General features: G+C 41.7%; 1 protein-coding gene across 1 annotated transcript in view; it reads left to right on the forward strand.

The window, feature by feature from the left end:
* TAF4B (TATA-box binding protein associated factor 4b) overlaps positions 1-23,583 on the forward strand; it is a gene marked incomplete at both ends in the record, with an annotated part of 72,293 nt that overhangs the window by 16,031 nt on the left and 32,679 nt on the right. The window contains 8 exons of the mRNA XM_082302185.1: positions 15-122; positions 4,297-4,464; positions 4,570-4,692; positions 6,745-6,834; positions 9,971-10,549; positions 17,175-17,310; positions 17,903-18,008; positions 23,065-23,234. Coding sequence (XP_082158311.1) covers positions 15-122; positions 4,297-4,464; positions 4,570-4,692; positions 6,745-6,834; positions 9,971-10,549; positions 17,175-17,310; positions 17,903-18,008; positions 23,065-23,234 — 1,480 coding nt within the window. The remainder of the gene's footprint in view (positions 1-14; positions 123-4,296; positions 4,465-4,569; positions 4,693-6,744; positions 6,835-9,970; positions 10,550-17,174; positions 17,311-17,902; positions 18,009-23,064; positions 23,235-23,583) is intronic.

Raw genomic sequence — 23,583 nt, forward strand, 5'->3', positions numbered from 1 at the left:
TATTTTTTTCAAAGAATTCTGGCACACAGTTAGTAAAGAAAATAGCAGCTGCTCCTGTGAAAACGTTATCTCAAACAACAAATGCCGTGGTCTCTACTATTCAGACACCTGCTGTAATACAGGTACTTTGCAAGCTTTACAGTATGGTGGAATAAGTGACAGAAAGAACTGGAGAAAATACAGATGCATTCTTGTTATTTCTAACTGTAATCTGGTTTTCAATAAGCTTGGTAACCTTTGTCCTCACAATAAATTATTTCCCAAATCTGTTTTTTTAAATGCATAATTTAATTAGGCTTCTGTCAGTGTGTGTCAGATAAGATTATCTCACTACAGTAGAAAGCACATGAACAATGAATAAAGTAGATAGTTCAGAGGGCCACTTCCAGTGCTTTTGTACACTGTGATAGAGCTCCTTCAATCTCTTGCTAAATCTTTTCTGGGAGATGTGCTCCTGTTGGTGTTCCCTGTTTTCTTATTGGGGAAAAAGTTATACCTGAGGTGATGTTGAGGGGAAAATGAGCTGTCTGCACCAGTCAAGCTGTTTTTCATGTGTATGATTTTTTCCCCTCATTATAAACTGAAGGAAGGTGAAGACCTGTTCTCTAATTGAGCATGGCAGGATGGGTTCCACAGGTACAACTGTAAATAGGCAGTGGTTGAAAATGCCTCATTATTTTCAGATAGTATTTTTGTCTTATTTCCTAGGTCTTATTTTGCTTTTTCTAGAGAAAAATGTTGTAGTCCTCTTCTGTAGAGGCTTTTATCACCTGTAGAGTATGAGACTTTTCCTACGTATGGTTCATCCTCTGTTTTTGGGGACCAGACTTCTGGATAAGCATGTGGGATGAAAAGAAAAGTATATTTTTCTTCAGGTAATATGTTCTGTCCTCATAATACGGAGGAGAAATCATGAAGAAGTCCGGTTTGTACCTATATTTTGTGATAGGAGTTTGAAGGAGACTGAGCTGTAGCAGCTGACAAAACACTCAGTAAATGAGCAGGATCAATCATTCAAAAAAACATGTTGGATGTATGTTCTCAACCCTGGGGATGTTTGAAGGATTAGGGGATGTGTTTGCTGACAGTGGTAACAGTCTGACTTACAAGTTCATCCTCCTGCCGTTCTTCTGTATCAGCAACTGGCCACTACTCACTCTGTGCTCTTTTTTCACTTCCCTCTCACTGCAAATGCATAATGTTGGGGCTAAAGTGGAAAACCCAGAGGCCTCTCTTAGTACATTTTCTATTTTGCTTAGAATGGAAGCGGTGTATGCTTTGTGTCTAAGAACAGTAATGGATATTCCTTACTCTTATTTTGGAACACTAGCTTGCAAACGCTGTGTTTGTGATCTCTGCATAGAGGTCTTTAGGCTATAAAAACAATACTCATCCACTGTACTACCCTTGCACTGGGGAAAAGAGATGAAGGTCATCCATCATCTGATGGATGAAGTCGCATGCATCCGCACACTCTCATGTGGATAAACATTGAGATTCATCATTCTATTAACTTCTCTTTTCTTAAACTTACATCTGCTTTTGGCTTGGTTCTTCTGTACTTTTAGTTCAGTTTTGATGTAGTCTGTTGAACTTGTGTTCTTCTGAGATATTTAAAGACATAGACATAGAGTATTTTTTTGTAGGCTGTTTTTTTTTCCCCTTCCCGATGTGGAAACTGGAACACTTGTAATGAGCTGTAGGGCTGGATTTAAACAGCAGGAGTAATGACTCTAGGAAAAATTAATAGTGCTGTTTTGTTTGGAGTGGCTTCCTTGAAGCCCCCCTGTTTTGCAGAGGATTGCAAAGCCCTCTGCACAAGCTCCTTGTACAATGAAGAGTAAATAGATGTAGTGTGGATGCATCTTGCCATGCCATGGTTTGCCCCTCACCCTGGGGTGGGAAAAAGAAGAGTGCTGAAAAGGGAGTCAGTGCAAAAAGTTGATGGATCTGTCTGGGGAAAGGAAGGCAGAGCCCTTGGGTCTGATTTCCTTGGCAGCAATTCATTCATCAGTCTTAAAAGAACTTGCTGATCTTAGTCTGGACAGTTTTCTGAGGTCACAGGAGAGGAGTGTTGGTGTGGAAGTATGCTGTCATCACAGAAAGTGGTGGATAGTGGAGAGGAAATGATCCTTGGCTTGGTTGTGTGTCTTCTATCTTGTGTGACATACAACTTGAAACACTATCTGCAAAACTCTCTGGGTACTGACTGCAGGATTGTTATCCTCATCAACAAAAATATTTCCCTTTTTTGACATTCCTGAATGTTTAAGCTCTGAGGTTAGACAAAATTACCAGCCCGTTCTTGTTTTTTACCTGTCTTCCAGATGGGGTAACGAAGCTGCAAAGTGCCTAATTAGCATCATGCTGGGGCACTTTCATTTAGATGCAGAGCACTTCTTCTCTTGAAATGACTTCAAAATATGCAGGATTAATGCCATTTTTTTGTGGCGACTGTTTCTCTGTTGCTCAAAGTGAGAATGAGAATTGTCAGTAGTGAAAAAGGTTGATGGCAGATGACAGAAGTTAATTCCCAAATATTCATTTTCCTGGGAAAAGGGTCCAAAAGACTTCCTGTTGTTTTTTCCCTCAGCTGATAAAATGCAGTTCTAGTCTTGATGTGTAAGCATGCTGGAATTTGCAAGAGATCAGCTCCTGTTTTCGACTTTTAAAAGCCCAGGGCATTGCAACTTGGCAGATCTGCACTTCCGTCTTCCTCCTGCCCATCTGTTTGTGGGATTCTTGTGCCCAGTTTGCCTCCCTGTGGTCTTAGAGCTGTTGAGCCTCATCCTTGGAAGAGGCAGTGGTGGTGGCAAAGATCCTGCAGAGAGCTATTAAGGTGTTACCAACAGTGGGAGCCTAAGCTAGAAAGCTTTTTGGTAGCTGCCTGCTGCTTTCATGTCAAGCTGGCAGCAACTTGGGGAGGGGAGGACACCCACCCAGGAAAAAAAAAGTAAATATATGACAAAAGTGTTACAGTTTTGCTTTAGCTTTAAGTGTTTGTTCATTATTTTTCCCTATCCTGAAAGACTTAAAAGTCCTTCTGATATGCTACATGACATCTGTCCCACTTTTGATTAGTGTTTGTTCCATCCATGGTAGGGCAAGTTAAGACTCCGGTCTTACTGTCTTATGATTAATGCAATTAGCAGGTATTAATTGTGCCTGTTGGACTAAACTGGGGTGCTTAAATGTGTTAAGAGTCAGTGAAAGCCATTACATTGTGCAGATCTGAACCTAGAATTTGGGATACAAAACCAGACTTTCCCTTCCTCTTAAGAGGCTTAGAGGCAAGACTACACTGCAGTCAAGATTTTGGATGTTAACCTGGAGCTCTTGCTCTTCTGTAACCTGTGGGTTCCCTCTGGCTTTTCAGCTTTTAAGTTGAGAAATCAAAAGTAGTGGGTTTTTTGTATAGGCAGGGTCCTTTACTCGTATTGTATTCTGTTGTATCAAATGAGCTGTGTTGGTTTTTTGGGTATGGTTTGTTTGTTTGTTCTCTTTAAAATCTGAAGCAGAAATACTTCAGTTTAGTAGGTTTTAGATTTAGCCAGGTTTGCAAAGAAGGGAGGTATTTTTTCCTAAACCTTAATTACTCTCCTGTTGCTGGAGCTTATAGTGAGATTTCTTAAAAGAGGTCTCAAAATAACTGAATTTTGTACAGGTTTCTGTCAGGGCAGAGGAGAAAGGGATCCAAATTGCTGCCCACAAGGATAAGGCAGGAAGAACTTTTTAGGTCCATTTGCTGAGCTGGCTGCTTCTGCTGGCACGTGCATCCTTCCAAAGTGGACGTGATGTCTTTTGCCTACTCTGTGTGTGATAGGAAAAACAAGGGATGTTGCAATTGGGAGAGGAGCTTCAGGGCAAGCTTGGAAGATAAATAATCGCTTATGGTTCTGTTTGTCTTCAGAACAGTATCACCTGCCTTAGCCTTGTCCATTAGTCTTGGACTGTAGGAACCTGGCAAAGTTATTATATTGGTTTCTTCAAGACAATTTTACCTTTCTCTCTTCCTTCAAAGTTGCCGGCAGTGCTTTGGTCTGGATGTGCCTTTGTAATTTCTTCCCCCCACCCTTGATTTATAAATAGAATTATGGCTGTGAGGGTACTGTCACTTACTGTATTAAATAGAGCCTCTCAAAGCAAATGAATCTAAGCTCTAAAAGCAAAGAGAAAAGTAGTTTCTTTATGTTTTAAATAGTACTGCGGAAGGAGGTTGCTACCTTATGTGCTAGCAGAATCCAGTATGTTTGTCACGTTGTTCTTTGGTTAAAAAGTGTTAATTTTTCTCTTCAGCCAGCAGCTGCAACAGCTAGTGTTACTACAGTTACTGCTGTAAAGCCTTTGAGTACTGGAACACCTGTAAAACTTCCAGTTACAGGACCACCTGCACAAGCTATCTCCCAAAAGGCAGTCTCTGTGAAAGCAGAGGGCACAACAGTAGCACAGACCAGCGCTTCTACAGTAAGGAAAAAAAAGTTTTTAATTAAAAATTAACATTCTGTATGTTCATCAGAGGTTGAAGAGACAGTGCAACATCTAACAGTCTTCTCTTTATTTCCACACTAGGAGATGCTAGAGAATGTGAAGAAATGCAAGAATTTTCTTGCTACACTAATAAAATTGGCATCTAGTGGACCTCAAGCCCCTGAAATGGGGCAGAATGTGAAGAATCTGGTGCAAAATCTACTGGTGAGACTTCTTTTTCAAAACAAAGTCTGCATCATTTGTGTATAGATTTTTGACATTTACTTTATCTTGGTTTCGTTCCTTGTCTTTTTTTTTTTTTTTAACAGCTCAGGAGTTGGATTTGTGGCTGAGTACATCTGACCCTCATTAAATCTTACATTATAAATTGTATTTTAACTGAATCCCATGCTGTGTTGTTTCCTCCCTCACATTTCTGTTTCATTTTATGCACACAGGTAACTGATAACAGGAGGAGCTGGTAGTATTACCACAGCTTCTGGGTCTTTTTTTTCATGTTAGTGTAGTTTTGAGTCCTCAGTAGCAAAAATTTGATGTGGAGGTTGCAGTGCAGTGGTAAGTCCGTACTACTGCTTTACTCCAAGGCAGAACTGAGCAGTGGAACAAGCATGACATTATCAATAGCTTTAAACAGTAGGATGGGGAAAACAATGTGGTGGCTGCCAGCCTCTCTCTCTTTGCAGGTGGCTTCCGTATGGTGCTTTGTGCTGTATCCCAGCACAGCTGGGTTTTCCTGGTAACGATTTCTCCTGCCACTTCTTGTCATGGCATTTGACCGCTGCTGCTGTGTTGTTGTTCCACTGTAGCAGAAGGCTGTGTGCTGGTGGAGGGGGGTGGCTTTGCTCGTGGTACCAAAGGACTTTTCAGTGTAGGAAGGTGTGATGTAGACAGGTGTAATTTCAGAGAGCAGATTGTTTGAGGATGCAGCCGTGCAAAAATTTGATTCCTTAGCCTCTGTCCTGCTGGACTATGCACCTTCCTTCTGTGGGAAAAATAGAGTTGTTCTTTCTTGTGCTTACAGTACTTTTTTTTTAAGAGCAATTGTTAAGAGACATTAATACATTGTTAACTGCACACTTGTTTGCTTTTTGTGGTAGTTTAAAAATCTTCCATCCAGTATGGCTATCATTTAAATGCATGAGAGAAATGTGTAAATTGCAGCTGGGCAGTAAGATGATCCTTAAGGCAGCATTTCATGAAGTGGGTGTCAAGCACCCTGTATGCACTGAACCATGGATGGTGTGCCAAACCACTTGCATCTGTATCACTGAGACCTCGGTGACCCATATCTGCATCTCAGTGAGATCTAACAGGCAACAGATCAAATGGCTGAATGGGAGAGCTCATGTAAGCTCTGTTTGTCTGCAAATACACAGTCTTTAAAATCCCTGTTCTGGTTATGTAGTAAGTTGGAACAATTGCTCCAGAGGCGAATGCGGGTGAGAGGAGTAATTTCTCAGCAGAAGCAGAGATTGGTGCTGCTCTTTGTGTGTCTGTACCTTCTTGGGAGGAGGTCATGTTCCTGATGACTCTGAGAGGGTGAGGAAGGGCAGCAGAGTCTGGGGTTTAGCCCTGTTGTACAAGTGAGGGATCTCAGAAGTTTGCTGCAGCTGTCTAACCCTCCCAAGCCCTTGAGTCAGGTGTTTGTGTTGTGGCAGGGTGGACAGCATTTAGAAAGGAAACAGTACTCTGCAAGGCGGAGGACTGTTACCGTGGGGGTATGCAGAAACGATGTTTTGATTGCTTTTGAAAGACTGTGTTAAGTGTTCTGTTTTATTAGCTGTGTATGCATTAGTCTAGAATTGTCTTAAAAAAACTGCTAAGTTATCATTAGTCTTCAATGCCTCTACGTTTATTTTTATGCAGATAAACTACCTTTACTGAAAGAAGTATTAGTAGTTGATTTAAAATACCTCTACATAACAATGAGATACTCAAAAGGATCAGTACTGCTTATAAACTTTTTTCTCTCCATTCACTTCAGTGACTGGGTGTGAGCACCTATCCCTGAGTGTGTTAACTGCCTGTAGCTGACGAAAGCATAAACAACTTGGGTAATCCTGTATGAAAATTACATTATTCTATCCTAACTCCCTCTTTTTTGCTTTTCTAAAGAAAGCAGGAAAAAAGCATTTGAGCACTGAAATTGAACAATGTCGTGATAATACAAACTTCCATGACTTTTTTATACATCTAGGAAAAAAAGTGTGGTAGATTCAGTTATAACTTACTATTGTAATTATATTTTCCTCTTAGGAAGCAAAAATTGAACCAGAAGAATTTACAAAAAAGCTGTACATAGAGCTGAAGTCGTCTCCGCAGCCATACTTAGTTCCTTTTCTCAAGGTAAGTGTCTGATTATGGATATTTGATATTTAGAAGGAAGGGAGGAGGACCAGAAAAGAAGAGAAAAGAATTGGGGCATTCGGATAGGTATTGGTTCAGGTCAGTTAAGAATGGTGCTTAATGTACCTCTGTGTGACTGTTGTGCTTGGAAAGACAGTTTTTAAGGGGAAGGAGAATTCTTGAGGAGTAGTTAATGCTGTGTTCTTAATATTGTAGAGTAATTGCCCTCTAGGTGTTAGTGGAGACTAGTGTTTTGGAAGCTGTGCATCTATCTACAGTAGAGCAGATGACCTCTTACTTTTTCATCAAAATTGTAGCTATTCTAACACAGAAGCTACAACAGTGACAATGCACGGCTTATGCCATGTTAAAGGTCAAATAATCTACATAAAGCTATTCATCTTCTGCTGGTTTATGTTTAGCTGGAGGCAGGAAAAATCTCTACCCCTTTCTCCAGAAAGGGTGTGACAAGACTGCTGCAGCTTCGGAAAAGAATCCCAGGAACTCTATTTCCATTCAAGCAAATAATCCTATAAAGGAAAAATGCTTCCTTGAGACTTTCCATCATATGGTATAATGGTATTAACAAGATAAAAATTAGCTGTACAGCAAGGATTAAATCCCAGTGAAAACATGGAAACTATGTTAAATCTACTAAATTGCAATGTACGCCGTACTCTTAGGCTTGTTAGATCTGTACATTCATTACAGGCATGATGGAGAATAAAGGAAGAACAGTTAAGTCGTAAAGCTGGGACAGAGTTTTTCTGGAGTTTGCCCTTTTCCTTGGTATTTGACAGGCCATATAACAATGCATGTGATAATGTTGATATTGCTCTAGATGGCTGGTGTTAATCTGCTCAAATGTGAGATAAAAATTTTTATTACAGTGGCAACTTTTAAATGCTTTTCTAGCAAGTTTGCCATGGGTCAGAAAGACTACAGTCATCTCTGCAGGACCTTAAGATGAGATGGGAGATTCAGATTTGATATTAGAAAAAAAAATTTCACTGTTAGGGTGGTTGGGCATTGGAATAGGTTGCCCAGGGAGGTGGTGCTGTCACCATCCCTGGAGGTGTTTAAGAGGATCTGGTGCTGGGTGATGACGTTTAGTGGTTTAGGGGTTACAGTGGTTGTGCTGGGCTGATGGTTGGACTTGATTGTCTTAAAGGTATAAGGTCTCTTCCAACCTTGATGATTCTATGATTCATTAAATTTTCCAATTGGTCATTTATTACCTGTTTAATTTCCTGGAGGCTTCTTAAATGCCCATGCAAAAGCCAGAGAAATAAACAGCTCTCAGAATGGGTTTTCTGCATCCACCGTGGGTCTGGCTGCAGGAGGACCAGGCTGTGAGTACAGGGTCAGTGTGACTGGCACTCAGAAGAGCTCAGCTGTTATAAGAAGCCATCCAACAGTGTGAAGAGCTGCTACACTTGATGCAGGGAACTCAAGGCAATTCTGCAGGGGTTAGGTTGGGTTCGTCAGCGTGGGTCAGACCCTCACCTGTCGCAGCAGACCCTTTGCATGTTTCTTCTGCAGCATACTGCCAGGTTCAGGTATCATCCTGGCTTCTCTGTTTTGGGCAGTGTCCATCCCACATAACCCTTGGCATGATGCCGTCTCCCTGTTGCATGCTACATTAACACAGATACACTGTGACTTCAGAAGTGTTGTTCAGACATGGTCAAAGTTAGCTGAGTTTGCAGTGTTGCCAATCCTTTAGAGCATCTTGCACCCACATTGCCTTTTCCTGAAACACTGTAAGGATGTGTGGTTGATACACACAATTAGGTTGATCTGTAACTCTGAGCAGCTGTGACAGGACTGAGTGCCAAATGGAGGATGACTTCAGGAGCACTTCTCTAAGGTGCTGAGTGGATCTGCGCTGGCCTTGTTTGTGGGGTAAATGTTTGCAGCTTGAGTCTGGGAAGAAATGTGATAAGGCTTTTTGCCAATCCACTTTTAGCTAGTGAAGTGGAATTTTAGGGAGGACTCTCTGGAGTCATCTCTTATCTTTGAGCTGCAGCTTTTTGATGAAGCTGTGCATGTGTTTTTGTTTTGTCTGTGCCAAGAGGTGGAAAAGTACAGTGGCTTTGGCTGTGAAGCCTGCTTGATTTTCAAGTCTGCTGGATGCTTTTGATACATGAATTGCATCAGGAGCTAAGCAGCCTTTTAAAAGAAAAAGAAGTGAATGTTAAAAAACAGATGGGCTGCAAAAGGTCCAGTTGTGCAAACAATATGATTATTTGGTACACCAGCATGTGAGACATGCTCCTTCTGCATGAAGTCCAAAGCAGCAGCACTGTGTTAGGAGCTCTTACAAACTTTAGCTACTGTTAAGGGGGGAGGTAAAAATAAAAGGGTTTTCAAGAATATACAGGTAGCTGCAGAACTGATTTCCCCTGGTTCAGAGCCATGGCAGATTATACACAGTCAGGAAGAAAAATCTGTAGAGAGCTTGAAGATTATTCTGTCCATTAACCTTCTCAAACACAGCTGTAGTAAAAATGAGATGTTGCCAGATTCCTTTACTTTTGTTCTCCTGTTGCCGAGAAGTAGCTGGCTGAAGTTGAGTTGCTGCAGCTCTACAGACATTATTAAAGTGGTATCCCCCCCTAGTGTAGAAACAGCTGTATTGGTATAAAAGTGTTCATGTCTTCAGAGCTTGTTTCTGACTTTATTGGATGATTCGTAGTTCCCTGTCAGATGGGCTCCATGAAATAAACACAGCTGTTCCAATATAGCAGGGTATTTTTGGCAAAATAAAATTCTTTCAGGTAATAAAGCAGTTAAAATCATCTTACTCAGAAACATAAATTCCAAATTGAAAAATCCAAAGAGAAGAACAAAGTTATATGTGAGTTTCCCCATAGATGGGATTCGCTATGCATAGTGTAGCTGTGGTGATGGTTGACCTTTGCTCAGCTGGTGTTGGTGTTTCTTGTCATCTTCACTGAACAGGATTGTCATCAATTTAAGGGTGCCTTAAATTTAGCAAAACTTGTTTGCCATTTATTGTCTTATGAAAAATTTAATTGGAAAACAAGGAAGAGGATTCAGTTACAAATGTATTATTATTATTATGGAAAACAATGCTGATACTGCATCCAGTGTTTTCTCATTTTTCTTTTAGAAAAGTGTGCTTGCCTTAAGGCAACTAATGCCTAATCCTCAGAGCTTTATGCAGCAGTGTATGGAGCAACCAGCTCCAACCCAAGAAGTGATTTCAACTTGTACCTCTGCAGTACCAGCTCCTTCGACAGGAGTGGCAACCTCAGCTGTAGCAGCAACTGCTCTTCCAGTTGTAAAACCCGTGCCTGCCTCTGTAGCAGTCACAGCCCCTCTGGTTATCACCCCAGTCCTTGCCACCACGTCAACAGCAGCTTCTGTGCAGCCCGTGAAGGCTGTTCCTTCCTCTGCAGCGGTGACAGCGTCTCTTGGGCCCGCAGCTTCCATCCTCACCACAACCATGGCACCATCCGGGCTGACCGCTGTCCAGCCTGGCAAGCCAGTTTTCACCTCTGCAGTGCCAGCGCCCTCTCTCCAGTCTGCAAAGCAAGTGCTGATCTCTACTGCGGCATCTTCAGCAGCAGCCCCTCTCCGGCCTCTGAAACCAGTCATTGGAACGCCACTTGGTGTTAAAACCTCGCAGCCCAACTCCATCGTTGCACAATCAGTGGGTGCTCAGCAGGTAGTTAAAGTGAAACAGCTGGTAAGATGGATTCTCTGCTTCTCTGTAACTAACCAGGCTCCTTTACTTTGATGACTCTTGCCATTTAGTAAAGAGGATACCAATTTGGACCTCTGCTTTTTTTTGTTTGTTTGTTTGTTTTGTTTGCTTGTTTTTTTCTTTTAGTACATGAAGCTGTTCTGTCTTGAGTTCATCCGTTATGTTTGTCAGAGCTTAGAAATACTGAGCTGTTGCTGGAAAGGTGAATCTAAACCCAAGCTGACACCTTGGTCTCTTGAAAGGTATATCAACCACCATTTCACCAGACTGAACATCCATCTTGAGACACAAGGGGAGATGAGATCTAACCCCCACTATGCACACAGCCAGGCTAGGTTGGCACCTGGAAGAAAAGAAAAGGTAGGAAACGCTAGTGTCAGAAAGAGAAACTGCTGATGGGATACTTACATTAATTGCTCTTCAGTGCCCTGTTAGGGCTGTGCCTCAGCCAGCCATCCGGGATGCCAGTCTTTCTCCCTGGTAGTTCCTGTCCTGGGTACTTTGCAGGCACAGGTGGCTCGATGATGTTCAGTGATGTGTTACCTGAAATGTACAAACTACCTCAAGGAGCTTTTCCAAGCAGAGTTCTGACCTCCGCATTTACTCTAAGACATGTTAATTACAAAGTTGTCCAAAAGTGAGTTTTTTCTATCAGGCCTCATTAGCTAACAAATTCCAGGAGAAATAACTGTCTTATTAAAACAATACCCTCAAAAGCAATGTGTTAAATTTTTTTATTCTTGGCACAGGTTAACTTCTTGCTAATGTTAATGTTAAATACCAAGAAACTGTGGATCACAGGTATACCTGAAAGAGCAACTTTGTGAAATAAATTAGGTTTGGCTTATAGGTGTTTAAGATACTGAGTAGCTTGGTGTCTAGCTGATCTACCTGTAAGTAATGCTCTCAAGTATTTTGAGAGAATAGTCTCCCTTTGGCAGATAAAGAATTCAATTCTTGCAAAGGTATTCATTGTGAAGATTGTTTTTCTTTAAAAAGTGGGAAAAACATTAGACTTCCTGTGAAGCTAGATTTAATTCCCACAGATAAAGTAGGACATCTGCTATGGATATTGTGTGTACTTGATTTAACAGTGTTCAGACCCCTAAAATGTTTTGGTTTTTTAGTTTCCTTCTTTTCAAAGGGCATAAGGTAGATGTAATATAAGAATCCTGCATTCTAGATAAAGAGTTTATGCTATGGTAGCATAAGCTACCATAAGCATGAGCTTTTCACCTTTCCAGACTTGCTTAAAAAGAACAAAACACTCAACTGTATAGGGTGGATGGGGAGTCCTTTTTCTGAGTGGATTTGGTTTAAAAAAAAAAAAAAAAAAAAAAAAGGCAAAATACCCTCAACCCCAAAACTCCAAAGGAGAGTTATCAAGCATATGCACTGACAGTCTTGGCTAGTAGTAGCTAAAGCCAAATTGGAAAAGGAGTTGGTACTCATATTGTCTTTGAGGACTAAGTTTTAAATTCCAGCCAGAAGAAAAGAATTTCTTAGGTAGTACACAGGCAGGAGAGCGGTTTGTTGGCTACACAGCAAGTCTTGTAATCCAGGGGAAAGGTTGACCATCTGTACAAATAGGCAAGGAAGCTTAGCTCTACGCAGGGGAGTCAAAACACTTCTTGAATTTGATATTGGTGAACTCAAGAAAGGGCTTCTGCCTCTACACTGCTGCAGTGTGGCAGTCTGCTGCAATTGCTTTTCTTTGGTGTGCCTTACATATATTGAATTGCATACAAAACATGTTTTTATCCTCGTTTGGGTAGATCTCAGGCACAGTGATTAAAATACTTGCTCTTCTCAGATACAGTTGAAGGACTGAGTTGACTGCTACACAGCTTAGCCATATCAGGAGCTTGGTGTTTGTTCAGACAACTTATTAGCACAAAGGACGAGTTAGTAGAAGTGGCTGTATCTCCTAGGGCTTCCCTGATGCCTTTCCTTGAAAGGGCAGAGGGTCTATTTTCTCCCATAAGAAAACAAATCTGGACCTGTCCTCCCTAAACAGAAGGGTCCTACTGCCAGCTGAAAAAGGAAGCACATTGCCAGCTGTGCAAATCTGTCCACACAATGCTGCCAGCAATTTTTTTCCCTTTCCAGCCCACAGGGATGTCTGATGCCATACACTCCCTCTGCATGCCCCTTTCTAATTTTGGCCTCTCGTGCTTGAGAGAATTTAAAGCGAACTTTCACGTGCCAGCTCCACTGTAATGTTGGTGGTGCTCAAGAATGCAGCACTGCTATATTCTAATATCAAATTTGTGACTGGTTTGATGCAACATGAAACTGTAGCATGATTATCAAAACTCTGTGTGCACATCGAGGGACCTGCTCTTCACAGGTGCTGTTGGGATTGACTGAGTTCCTGTGCTGTGAGTGTTGCACATTTTGAAGGATTTTCTCGTGTGACTTTCTTAATATCACCTCATTTAAGGGTGTTGACTTACAAAAGAAGTTTCATCTTGGAAATAGTTTGTCTTGCTCTAGTATTGCTCTGTCTCTTGTTAAAGCACAATAAATGAAAATTTACATTACCAGCTGCTGGCATCCAGCTGTGAGAAAGCTGCTGTGAGACTACAGCTTTACGTCAAGCATAACCAGCTAGGGGTTTATGGTGTAGTCCCCACACTTACCAGTGGCACTCTCTGGAGATTATTTACAATTGAATCAAGGAGTGAAGTGTTTATGCTGTTGCAACTGCTTGTTCTTAGTGAGTTGTTAGTGTCAAGTCCCCTCAGAGCTGAGCTTTTGTGAACAGTCTCCTCCATTGCTTTTTTTGTCCTGGATATTGCTTTTGCATTCAATTTGTGAGGCTTCCTTCATGAAGCAATACTGCTTGTGTGTGATGATACCTCAGCATCCCTCTGCTGATCTCCAGACTTCGTTTTATGAGTCTAAAACAGGTTCAACTGAGGCTAATCAGTCTCTCTCAGGCAGCCATCTCTCTGTTGTCAGCTGAATGCAGCTGCATTTTTTTTACTTAAGAATGTTGGTGATTTTATTCTGATGTATGTATCAACCTGCTTAACAGGGCACAAGGGAATAGTCCCTTTTCTTTATTACTTCTTGCTGCTAACCTGAAGAAAAGGGGCAATAACTCCTTCTTGCAGATATTACCAATTTTTGTGATGCTTTGTTCTGGCATTGGATCCTTGTTGAAATTTTCAGCATTGTTATTCTCTCCCATTGCAACTCCCAAGGACTTCCAACTTACGTTAGTCTAGAGCTAGAATGGCATACAGAAAATGGGCTGTACTGCCAACACATCCTTTCTGTTTCTTGGCAGTGTAGCCTCCTGGGTTCCTTGACTTACATCCCAGTCTCCACTTAGACCATTGTTGTAACATTTTCTTATTAAAAAAAATGCCCTAGGGTATATTACCGTGTCCCGCAGCCGTAGGGAGGAGGAGAGAAGATGAAGCAGGCAGGAATTGTGCAGCAAGATTGATTTATTTAATTATTTTACAAACTCTTTTATAGACTTTTTTCTTCATAGTCTAATTGGACGAGGATCAGCCACCCCTTGGGGGTGATTGGCTAAAATCCTAAAACATCCATTGTCAAAATATTTTTCTACTGTACCATAAACAAGACTTCTTAAGGTTGCAGGTGTTTGGCTGTTTACAGAACTCTGCTACCTCTTCTGTGAGAGAGAAAAGTCTCTCACGGACTTAGGAAATAGCAAGAAAATCCTTTCTAGCAGCATTTTTGTATCCACATTTTCTATCTCTGTTCTTTTGTCTGCTGTACCGCAGCCTGGAATGCTTGTTTCCTCTGTGCTGTTCCAGTGTTTTGCGTGCTGAAGATGAAGCATCGTTCTTCCTGGTGATAAGGAGGACCTCTAGGTGTGTGTCAGTGCTAGTGAAGCCTGTGAGTCCAAATTTGTTAGCTCCTCGTTAATTATATAAACACACAAAGGACGCTGTTAACATTGTTCACAACTTGCAGCTTTGGAAGCCGGATCTTTCTGACAGATCAAACCGAGCTTTGGGAAAAACGCATGGGAGTAAACGTTAGCATCTGTTGTACTCCACGAGGAAGTGCTGCATTTGTGAGCCTCATCTCTGTCTGCAGTCTGTCCCTGTACTCCTGTAGTTCTTTCCTCCTCTGGATCTTAATATTTCTTCTCAAGAGCTATGTCAGGTTTTCACATACCACTTTCACATCAGTTATTCTATGTTACTGCTGCCCTAGTGCTGCCAATATGGGGACGGTTGAGGGAGTATCTTGACTCTTTGATACACAAAGTACCTCTTTTTGTGAGTGTGTGTTGGGGTTTTAGGATTTCTCCTTTTGTTTTCTTTTCTCTTTAAGAATTTTCCCCATACATATTGCCAGGGTGACAAATTACTGGGTGCTTAAGAAGAACAAAAGACCTGGCCACAGGGGGAAGGGTCCAACTGGCTACTCTTTTTCACCTGGGGTTTTCTGGTGTAGGGTGGGGGTGCCAAGAGATTTGGACTGGGAAAAAGGGGTTGTGTACAGCCCCTGGCTGGCTGGTTTTCTCTGGGCGTCTGGGGAGAGAGGGGCTGCCACCATTGTGGGGGGAGTTTGTCAGCGCTGCAGGCTTCTGCTTTTGGCTGCGTTCCTTCTACCGTGAGTGGAGCCCACTCACTGGAGCGGCTGTTACACCGGGACCCTAACACCCCACCTCACTGAAAGAGGGACCTTTTCACCATCTGCTTGGGTGCCTCACAGAGAAACCCTGGGATTCCCAAGCCCGCCTTTCCTTGCCCTGCTGGGAGCCAGGCTGCGGCTGCCCTGCCCCCGCCCATTGCTTGGAGCCTTCGCTGCTCTGTAGCCCCGCACACCCTGCCTGCCCAGACCTCCGGGGGTTCCTGCTGCAGCTCCGGAGTACCATACATCTCATCTGCCACCCGGGATTTGTGCTCGTCCCTGCTGTTCCAGCCTGCTGTTCCCGAGGGCCCGGCCGGACACCGGGATCGGCTGCCCAGGGGTTTGTGAAGCCTTTGTCCCATCCCTTCCCGGGATCCCAGGGCGCCAGTGCCGCGTGCTCCCCGAGCTCGCTCCGGAGCGCCCCCTGCAGCCGCGGGGGAACCATCGCACCTGCCCTGCTCACCGGGAGCCGCCAGCGCCCCTGCCGGCTGCGAGCGGAACTGCACCCGAGGGGAAAGGGCCCGACAGCCGAGAAGGCTGGCACTGGGTTTGGGATTGTTTGCTGTTACTGCCATGGTTATTGCTGTTTGTTTGACTGGTTATACACATATAGATATATAATAGTAAAGAACTGTTATTCCTGTTCCTCATATCTTTGCCTGAAAGCTCCTTCATTTCAAAATTATAATAACTCGGAGGGAAGGGGGGTCATATCTGCCATTCCAAGGGAGGCTTCTGCCTTCCTTGGCAGACACCTGTCTTTCAAACCAAGATAGTGTGTCATGCTTATGTTGATGATATTTATTAATAAAGGAGAAGTTAGATGACAGAAGGAGAGAGCCTAATTTCTGAAGTATTGTAAATATCAGTTCTTTAATTACACTTGTGCAGTCTTGCTGTACAAGCACTCTTTAGACTTTCTGAAGTAAGAATAAAAGAAGTAGAGGAGAAAAATGGCTTCTTGGCCCTGACATTTTCTTCATGTTAGTTTTTTGCTACTAAAAAAGTAGGATTCAATCTGAAGATATTGATCATTTTATGCTTTGGCAAAGTAAGATCTTTCTACGCCCTGTAATCAAGAACTTTTTTAAACATGTATCCAAGCTGAAGCCCACATTCTGCTAGCTAGGAGGCTTAGAAGTGAGGTTTTTAGGGATGCTGCAATTTTATTACTTTCTTGCATTTTAATAGCTGCCCCTGAAGAGGAAGGATTAGTATTTATGGGCTGTGCCTGTAAGTCTGTGTTGTGATGACATCCTGCTGTCTGGTTTTGTTTCTTTGAAGAGCCTCTTTAAACAAAACTGTGAACTGCCTTCCTTTTTACCCTTCAGCTGTGTACCGATGTCTTTGTGTAGAGGCTCTACTTACTATAGGTGTTGCTATTTAGTACTTCATGTTCCTGGTAACTGATGTGTTTGGTGTACTTTAGCTTAGCACTTTGAAACTCAGCGTCTCAATTTACAATTGATGTTGCAGTTCCAAAAACACATCAGTATTTTTGTAGTGTGTACTCTTTAATTCTTAGCAGAAAGAGTGTTTCGTGCAAGACTTCAGTTGTTTTGGTGTTCTCCCTTTTTGACTAGGTGTTTGTGATCCCTACTCTTTTGAAGTTACTGGTAGGCAGACTCACTGTTTAATAGTTAGTCTGCTGAACAACACTTGATGTAGAGGAAAGTCTCTCAGTGCAGTGGATTGTGTGATAATTAGTGAAACTTGTCTAATAGGGTTATCAATATAGAGTAGGGGTGAAGGGTCTGTTAGAGCTCACTGAACGAGCTTAGTGCTCACCACCACTTGTTAAGATTTCTTGGCATTAAGTTGAAAAAAAAAAAGTTTTGTGAGCATGCTGTTTGCTTTAAACTAAAAACTGGACAAGCATACCTGCCCAGTGGCACTTCTGGCTAAATGGAAACATTGGTACTGTTTACTTCTCTGCATTTTTAGCTTTTCTCACTCTTGATACTGGATATTCCACTTCCAGGTAGTCCAGCAACCATCAGGAACCATTGTAAAGCAAGTATCCACGCTCCCACAGCCATCAGTGCTCACCCTACAGACATCTGCTGAGAAAAAGATGCTGCTGAATACAGTTGTTCAAAGCAACCAGTTTCCTGCAGGTAAAGTGGAGCCTCTTTCATGGAGAAGGGGGAGGACTGCTGGGGCATAGAAGTAGGTGCAGGCTGTTGGTACATTGTGGGAATGCAAGAAGGTGGCTCTCTGTCGGGAGGAACCAGCTCTGTACATTAAGTTGAACATCTCTACTGCTTGGAGCTCTGATGAGAAAATCTGTGTCACATCGACTTCTGGCACTTGTTAAAAGCATGTCAATCAAACATTTGCACTTGTTAAAATACTATGGCTGAGCTCCTTGCAGTGAACTTCCTCTAAACTGATGCTTTTGAGAGTTATTTCATGAGACCTTGCTTTTTCCTTCAACAGGTTCAGGTTGATGCACTATAAGAGTGTGTCTCCGCCAGCCAGTTTTCAGTGAGCCATGTCAGCACAGAGGGGAGGGTGTTTGCTGAGAGTATATGAGGCTTTGGGCCACACAGAACATGTAGAATGTAAGATTCAAGAGTGTCTGGTTTTCAGATGGACCTAATTAGTTGTTACTGAGTCTGCAGTACCCTTACCTAGAGGAATGAACTGACTAAACAGTTGTCTTAGCATTTTGCTTTCTACTACAGCATGTTCTTTGTTTTGTTTTAGGTTCCATTCTGAAACAAATTACACTGCCAAGAAATAAAATTCTGTCGCTTCAAGCATCGCCTGTTCAGAAAGTGAAAATGAAAGAGAATGGAGCAACATCCTTCAGGTAGAAATGAGCAATATCAGAAGTTAAGTATAGGAAGGAACAAAAGGAAGAGACAAGTATAGAGGTGGGAATAGAGCCCAAATAAAAGCAACTTTCTTCAGAAGCTTTTTTTCTGATACATGTTTTTCACATTATAATACTCATTGGCAAGGGATAACCTTAAAACTTCTACCTCATAGCAGACGTTAATTATTCTTAGTATAAGAAAACTGCCTTGGTAAGGTTAGATTTTGTGTCAGTTTTTCACTCATAGTGGAGACATATTGATCTCCATCCTATGAATACAATTACTAATCTAATTATCTTATCTTGAAGTCTCTCAATAGGATTAAAGCAGATAGGACCTCTGCTTTTTGCACGTGGTCTGATATCATTGAACTGTTACTTAGACTTGCTTGTAACCTGTCTAAAGCTCTGTGCTGCATTTCAGAATCTTTAATAGCTTCTCTTACAGGCTCGTTTCTGTGTGTATGGGGAAAAGTCTTCAACTACATCTCTAATAATGATTTCTGGCATATTCTCTAGGCCTTTAGATTGGCAAGAGTGCTTAAAGCTTTTAGTTCTGGCAACTGATAAACTTTTCAAAAGCAGAAATTACTTTTGCAGCTATGAAGCGTGATGTTGGAACAGAGGTACAGACTTCCGTAAGCATTTTTAGTCTTACCACTTCTGAGCAAGTTTGACATTGCTCTTCCAAGGGAAAAAAGCAGACATGATGACACCTCTATGTTGTGACCAGTTAACTTATCATCTCTTGAAATCTGCAGCTTTGAATGCACTGGTGTAGACAGAGAGCTGCTGCTGTTTACAGTAACATACAGTATACAGCGAACACTTAAAAACAGTGGTTGCCAGGAGTTGAAATGAAAAGCTCATGTTAAAGCAATAGGTCTGTTCAGCTGCCTCAAGGTCATATGAAATATACTTCAGAATATAATGTGGGATGTAATCTTGGGTAGTGATGTTAAAAAAAAAACAACCCAAAACTTTCATAAATATTGTAATAAAAAAGAACAACTAACAAACAAACTCATACACAAAAAACCCCACATTTTTTCTGTGATCTTCCAAATGGAATGTATTAGTTGTCTTACATGAAAAATTTGAATTCTTGAAAGTTGTTCCCTGAACTGTAAATTCTTAGTGTAGGGAGAAACCTGCTTTTACAGTGTGATCCAACAGAGATTTCTCTTCTTGCTTTTGGATTGTGATTTCCAAAGTAGCATAAGCCTGTGAGAATTTAGACAGGAAATCTCTAACTCACCTTAAATTTTCTTTGTAGAGTCTCTTGTCTCTGAAGAATTTGTGTTTGGCTACAGCCTTGGTGTTTCTTCTATTCACTGCTATAATTAAACTTTCTGACCTATGATACATCAACTGCTGGTCATGTGTGAGGCAGAGAGAGGCACCATGGCCTGCTTTCAGGTTTTGTGATGGAATTTGTTACGAGCAGAGAGTGTGTCTTGTAACTGATGTGCCTGTACATCAATGGCACTAATGAGAGTGCTCTTACTGTGCACTCTCACTGCAGTGTGTCATCGAGCCTGACTCCCTGCCATGGTGTGACTAGGTTAGGTTAGGATTTGAGAACGTTCTACTCACTAAGCTGTGCTTAATTAGCTGCAATTTAACCTTGTCTGCTCTTTAACGGGCTGGCTTAGGTTGCTCGAATTAGGCAGTAGAAAAAGTGGTGATTTCCTGCCCCCCAAGGAAACAAACAGAAAAAAACCAACAAAACACAAAGCATTCCAGCCTTCTAGATGTTGTTTCAGCTAAGCATGGACATTGCACTGTGGCATGTTAAGAGATAGTTTGTTCTTAAAAAAAAAAATCAAGATTTTTGTAATCCGATCTACACGTTTCTGTAAAGTATATGCTGGAGCACTCTGGGGAAAAAAAAAGGTCACATATTTCATCTTCAGATATTTGTTTTGAATTTATTCTGTTTAATAGAGTTGTTCTCCAAAGTACATGCAACTTTCTGGCTTGGCTGGAATTGTTCTGTCCTGGGTAGTTGTCAGGGATGGTGCCCAAGGGTTTGGGTTCTGTGTGCCCTTCTAGTTTTTGACTCTTGGATAAAATGGAGTAGAGGGGTTCAGAAGACAAGTGCGGTCGTCAGACACCAGAGGGTGCCACAGACTCGCTTTTCAGGCAGCAGAGGCAAATTCATAGATGTGAGGTGCATCTACATTGCTTGGGCTTCTTTTGCAGTGAATATTTAGTATAAATGTCAAACCTGACCTCATGCAGTGTATCACTCAGAATCCTTGAGTTCTGTTTTCCATGGTCCTAGTAAGCTTAAGTCACTGGAGACTTACAACAGCTGGGTGAGTTTTTCCTGTTGATTTCTGAGTGTGACATGATCAAATGCAAAAAGCATTAAAGGAAGTGGTGCAGAAAAGGGGCTTTATGGAGGGATTGCTGAAAGCGAAAGCAAGTAGATATCCATCAGGAACACCTTCATGTAATATTTTAAATTTATCACCTTATTAGAATGATTTCTATAGCTTACTGAAAGTACATGATACCTTACTTAAAATGATTGAGATTTGTTTGAACAACAAAAAAAAAGAGTAGTAAAAAGTATGAACTTACCATGTTTTCTGAAACTTTCATTAATCTTTAGTGAGCACTTTCCTAAGGAAATGTAGTGGTAATTTCTTCGGGTTAAGTAAAATAAGTGTGGCAGTATTTTCCTATCTTTTGTCAAAGTTAATGACTCTGAGCTTAATGCAAACTTATGTCTCACAGTGAAAAAACTGGAACTGGTCCTGAAGAAAGTACAGGTAGAGATGTCTGCTTGCATATAAACTCTTGTATGCTTGTACACACTAGCGGGATTGTGTGCATGGAAGTAATCACGAAAACAGTAACCTGATAAAGGCAGGTTATAGAGAAATGAAACTTCTCTATGTAGAAAAATGGATAGATGTGTATTATAGAAGCTTATCTTTGCTTAAGCATTTGGAGTATGTGGTCAGATTAAGAGCAAAAATTGTTTCCTGAAACTGCATGCTATGCAGTAGTACCTGGGATGCAAGCATCCTTCCTGGGATTCCATAAACAGTTCCACTGGGGTAATGTCAGGTTCCAGCACTGATAGCTTGTGATGTGTGTTCCTGGTGCTAGCTGTGCTGATTTTGTCAGCAGATCTGTGGCAGTTGCTGTGCTTCAGTGGGATTCTTGTCTCTGCCATCAGCAAAGTCTTCTCTGTAGTGGTCACTAAGAGGAGGAAACTGGAATGTACTTGTGAAGATCAGTTAGCACTCAATTATCATCCTGTGAAGCTTCATTGACACGCTTGTTGAAAGTTCAGGGTCTCTGTTAGACTGGTAGAGCATGAGTATGCACTTGGAGCTGCTCAGTTGCTGGTTGTGAATGGGTAGGAGGAGGGAAGCTGTTCTCCACTGTTGGCTTCAGCTTTGAATTGTAACTGTGGACATAGGTGTTCTGACAGTCCTGGGGTTTAACACTTTTCTTAGCATGATGGATTTGGGGCACACACCTAGCTGGGAAGCTGGTGTGGCTAGTTAGACTTAAAGAGCTGGAGCTGGTTTGAGCATCTGTTGGGTCTTCTTTTCCCTGAACACACATGCCTAGGAACTGCTAGCAATGAGGGCACACAAATGGAAGGAAGGGTGGAAGAAGACTGGACGCAAGGCTGGACTCCTTTTCTGGCCCGGTCTCTTTCCAGAAGTTTGCAGAAGAATTGTGCCATAGAAACCTACTGGAGCCCAAAGGAGAAAATGTATTTATATTTTAAGAAAAATATCCCAACATTTTCTTGTGTCTTTTGAGTATTGCTCAACCTCAACCCCAACTCATGTTCTAGTAACTTCAGCTTCTACCTCTAGTCAGTCAAAAGACGGCCTCCAGGAAATACTTCACCTTAGAACAGGAAATTTCTGGCTAACCCCTTGTTCAACAGTTATTTAGGCCACACAGTGTTTTCTGAAGGTGAACTTTATCAAACCTTGCCAGAGAATACTTTTCAAGAGGGGTGTGTGTGTTGGTTTTGTTTTCTTTGTTTTCCAAATAGAAGGATGTTCCGATTGAATGATTTCACTTACCTGTCCTAATGCTGCAGACGTCTGTTTTGGATTGGTCCTAAATCCCTGAAGCCACCATTAGGGCCTTTGTCACACTGTGAAGTAAAAATGCTTTCTCTTGCTGATCTAAGCTTACTTGATATAACTTGGATTGTTTCACTGCCGAAGTAGCACAAAAACTTTGCCCATACAAGATTCATTCAGTATTTTAACTTAAATGATCTTTAAAAAAAGCATTAAGCTGAAGCACACAGGCTATTATAGCTTGTGTGCATGATGTTCACCCTAAATATGTAAGATTTGAGTTTTTTATTTGGAACTTGTAGTGCAAAGCTGCTACATGAGCCTCCAGCTAACGGTGTTACCAGCTAGAGCTCTGGCATGGTGCTTCAGAAGCAGTGGCATCTTCCCTGTTGTGTATTTAAGTGTGGTAGGACTGAGCCAAAGGACAAGGTCTGGATTGGCTCTGGTATATAATCAAGGAGTGTTTGTGTCCTGTGTTTTAAGGGAACTCGCTAAAGAAGCTGAAGATCAGGTCTGTGCTTATAAGCTTGTGCTTTAAGCTTCAGTTTGCAAGATATGCATCTTGGTTAGAAAATGGCCTTGTTTATAGTCCAGTGAGTCAACATTCAACTTCATTCCACACTTGGCTTCTAGCTGGTGAATTAGTTTCAGAACAAATTTCAGACTGCAAGAGTGGTGGTGCAGGGTTAGTGGTTGTGGGAACTTTTAATCTGGGTTTACCTCAATCCTAGGTTTCCAAGCTTGCTCAAAATGTCAGTTTCATATAAAGGATTTGCATGCCTAGCAACTGAGGCATTAGCCAAATTAATGCTTCAGAGGCACTTTGCAGAAGTGTGAGAGCTTTTGGGAGCTCCCTGTCCACACCCACACTAAACATCTGTTTTATATAGGGATATGTGAATGTGGCTGCTTGTTGATAGTCAAGATTTTTTCTTTGTGTCTGTTCTGAACAAAGCATAAAATGTTGGTCTCCTCTTTTGTAGAAATGAAGATGACATAAATGATGTGACTTCTATGGCTGGAGTTAATCTCAATGAGGAGAATGCGTGCATTTTGTCAGCAAACTCTGAGCTCATTGGTACAGTGATTCACTCTTGTGCAGATGAACCATTTCTCTCTCCAGAAGCTCTTCAGAGTAAGATCTTGAACATAGGTGAGAACAAAGCACACACAGCAGAAATTACAGATGCAGTGTTTCCTTGCCTCTTTCATCAGCCAGCCTCCAATCTTTGAAGAAGGACCTGGAACTATTAAGACCTACAATCTCAATTCATGTGTTTCTACCAAACAATACTGGGTTTTCACTTCCCCTTCTAGGAAACAACTCTCCTTTAAGATTTTCTTTACATGGAAACTCTCTGAAGCACAACCAAAAAAAAAGAAACCGATGCCACTTTAACACGTGAGAAGCGAGCAACTTTCTTACTCTTAAACCTAATGCAACACTAAACTACCCTAAAGATGCTAGTGTCAAAACACTTAAATGTGGTTTTCTATCTTGG

This window comes from Coloeus monedula (assembly GCF_965178545.1).
Source record: "Coloeus monedula genome assembly, chromosome: 1".
Classification (NCBI taxonomy): domain Eukaryota; kingdom Metazoa; phylum Chordata; class Aves; order Passeriformes; family Corvidae; genus Coloeus; species Coloeus monedula.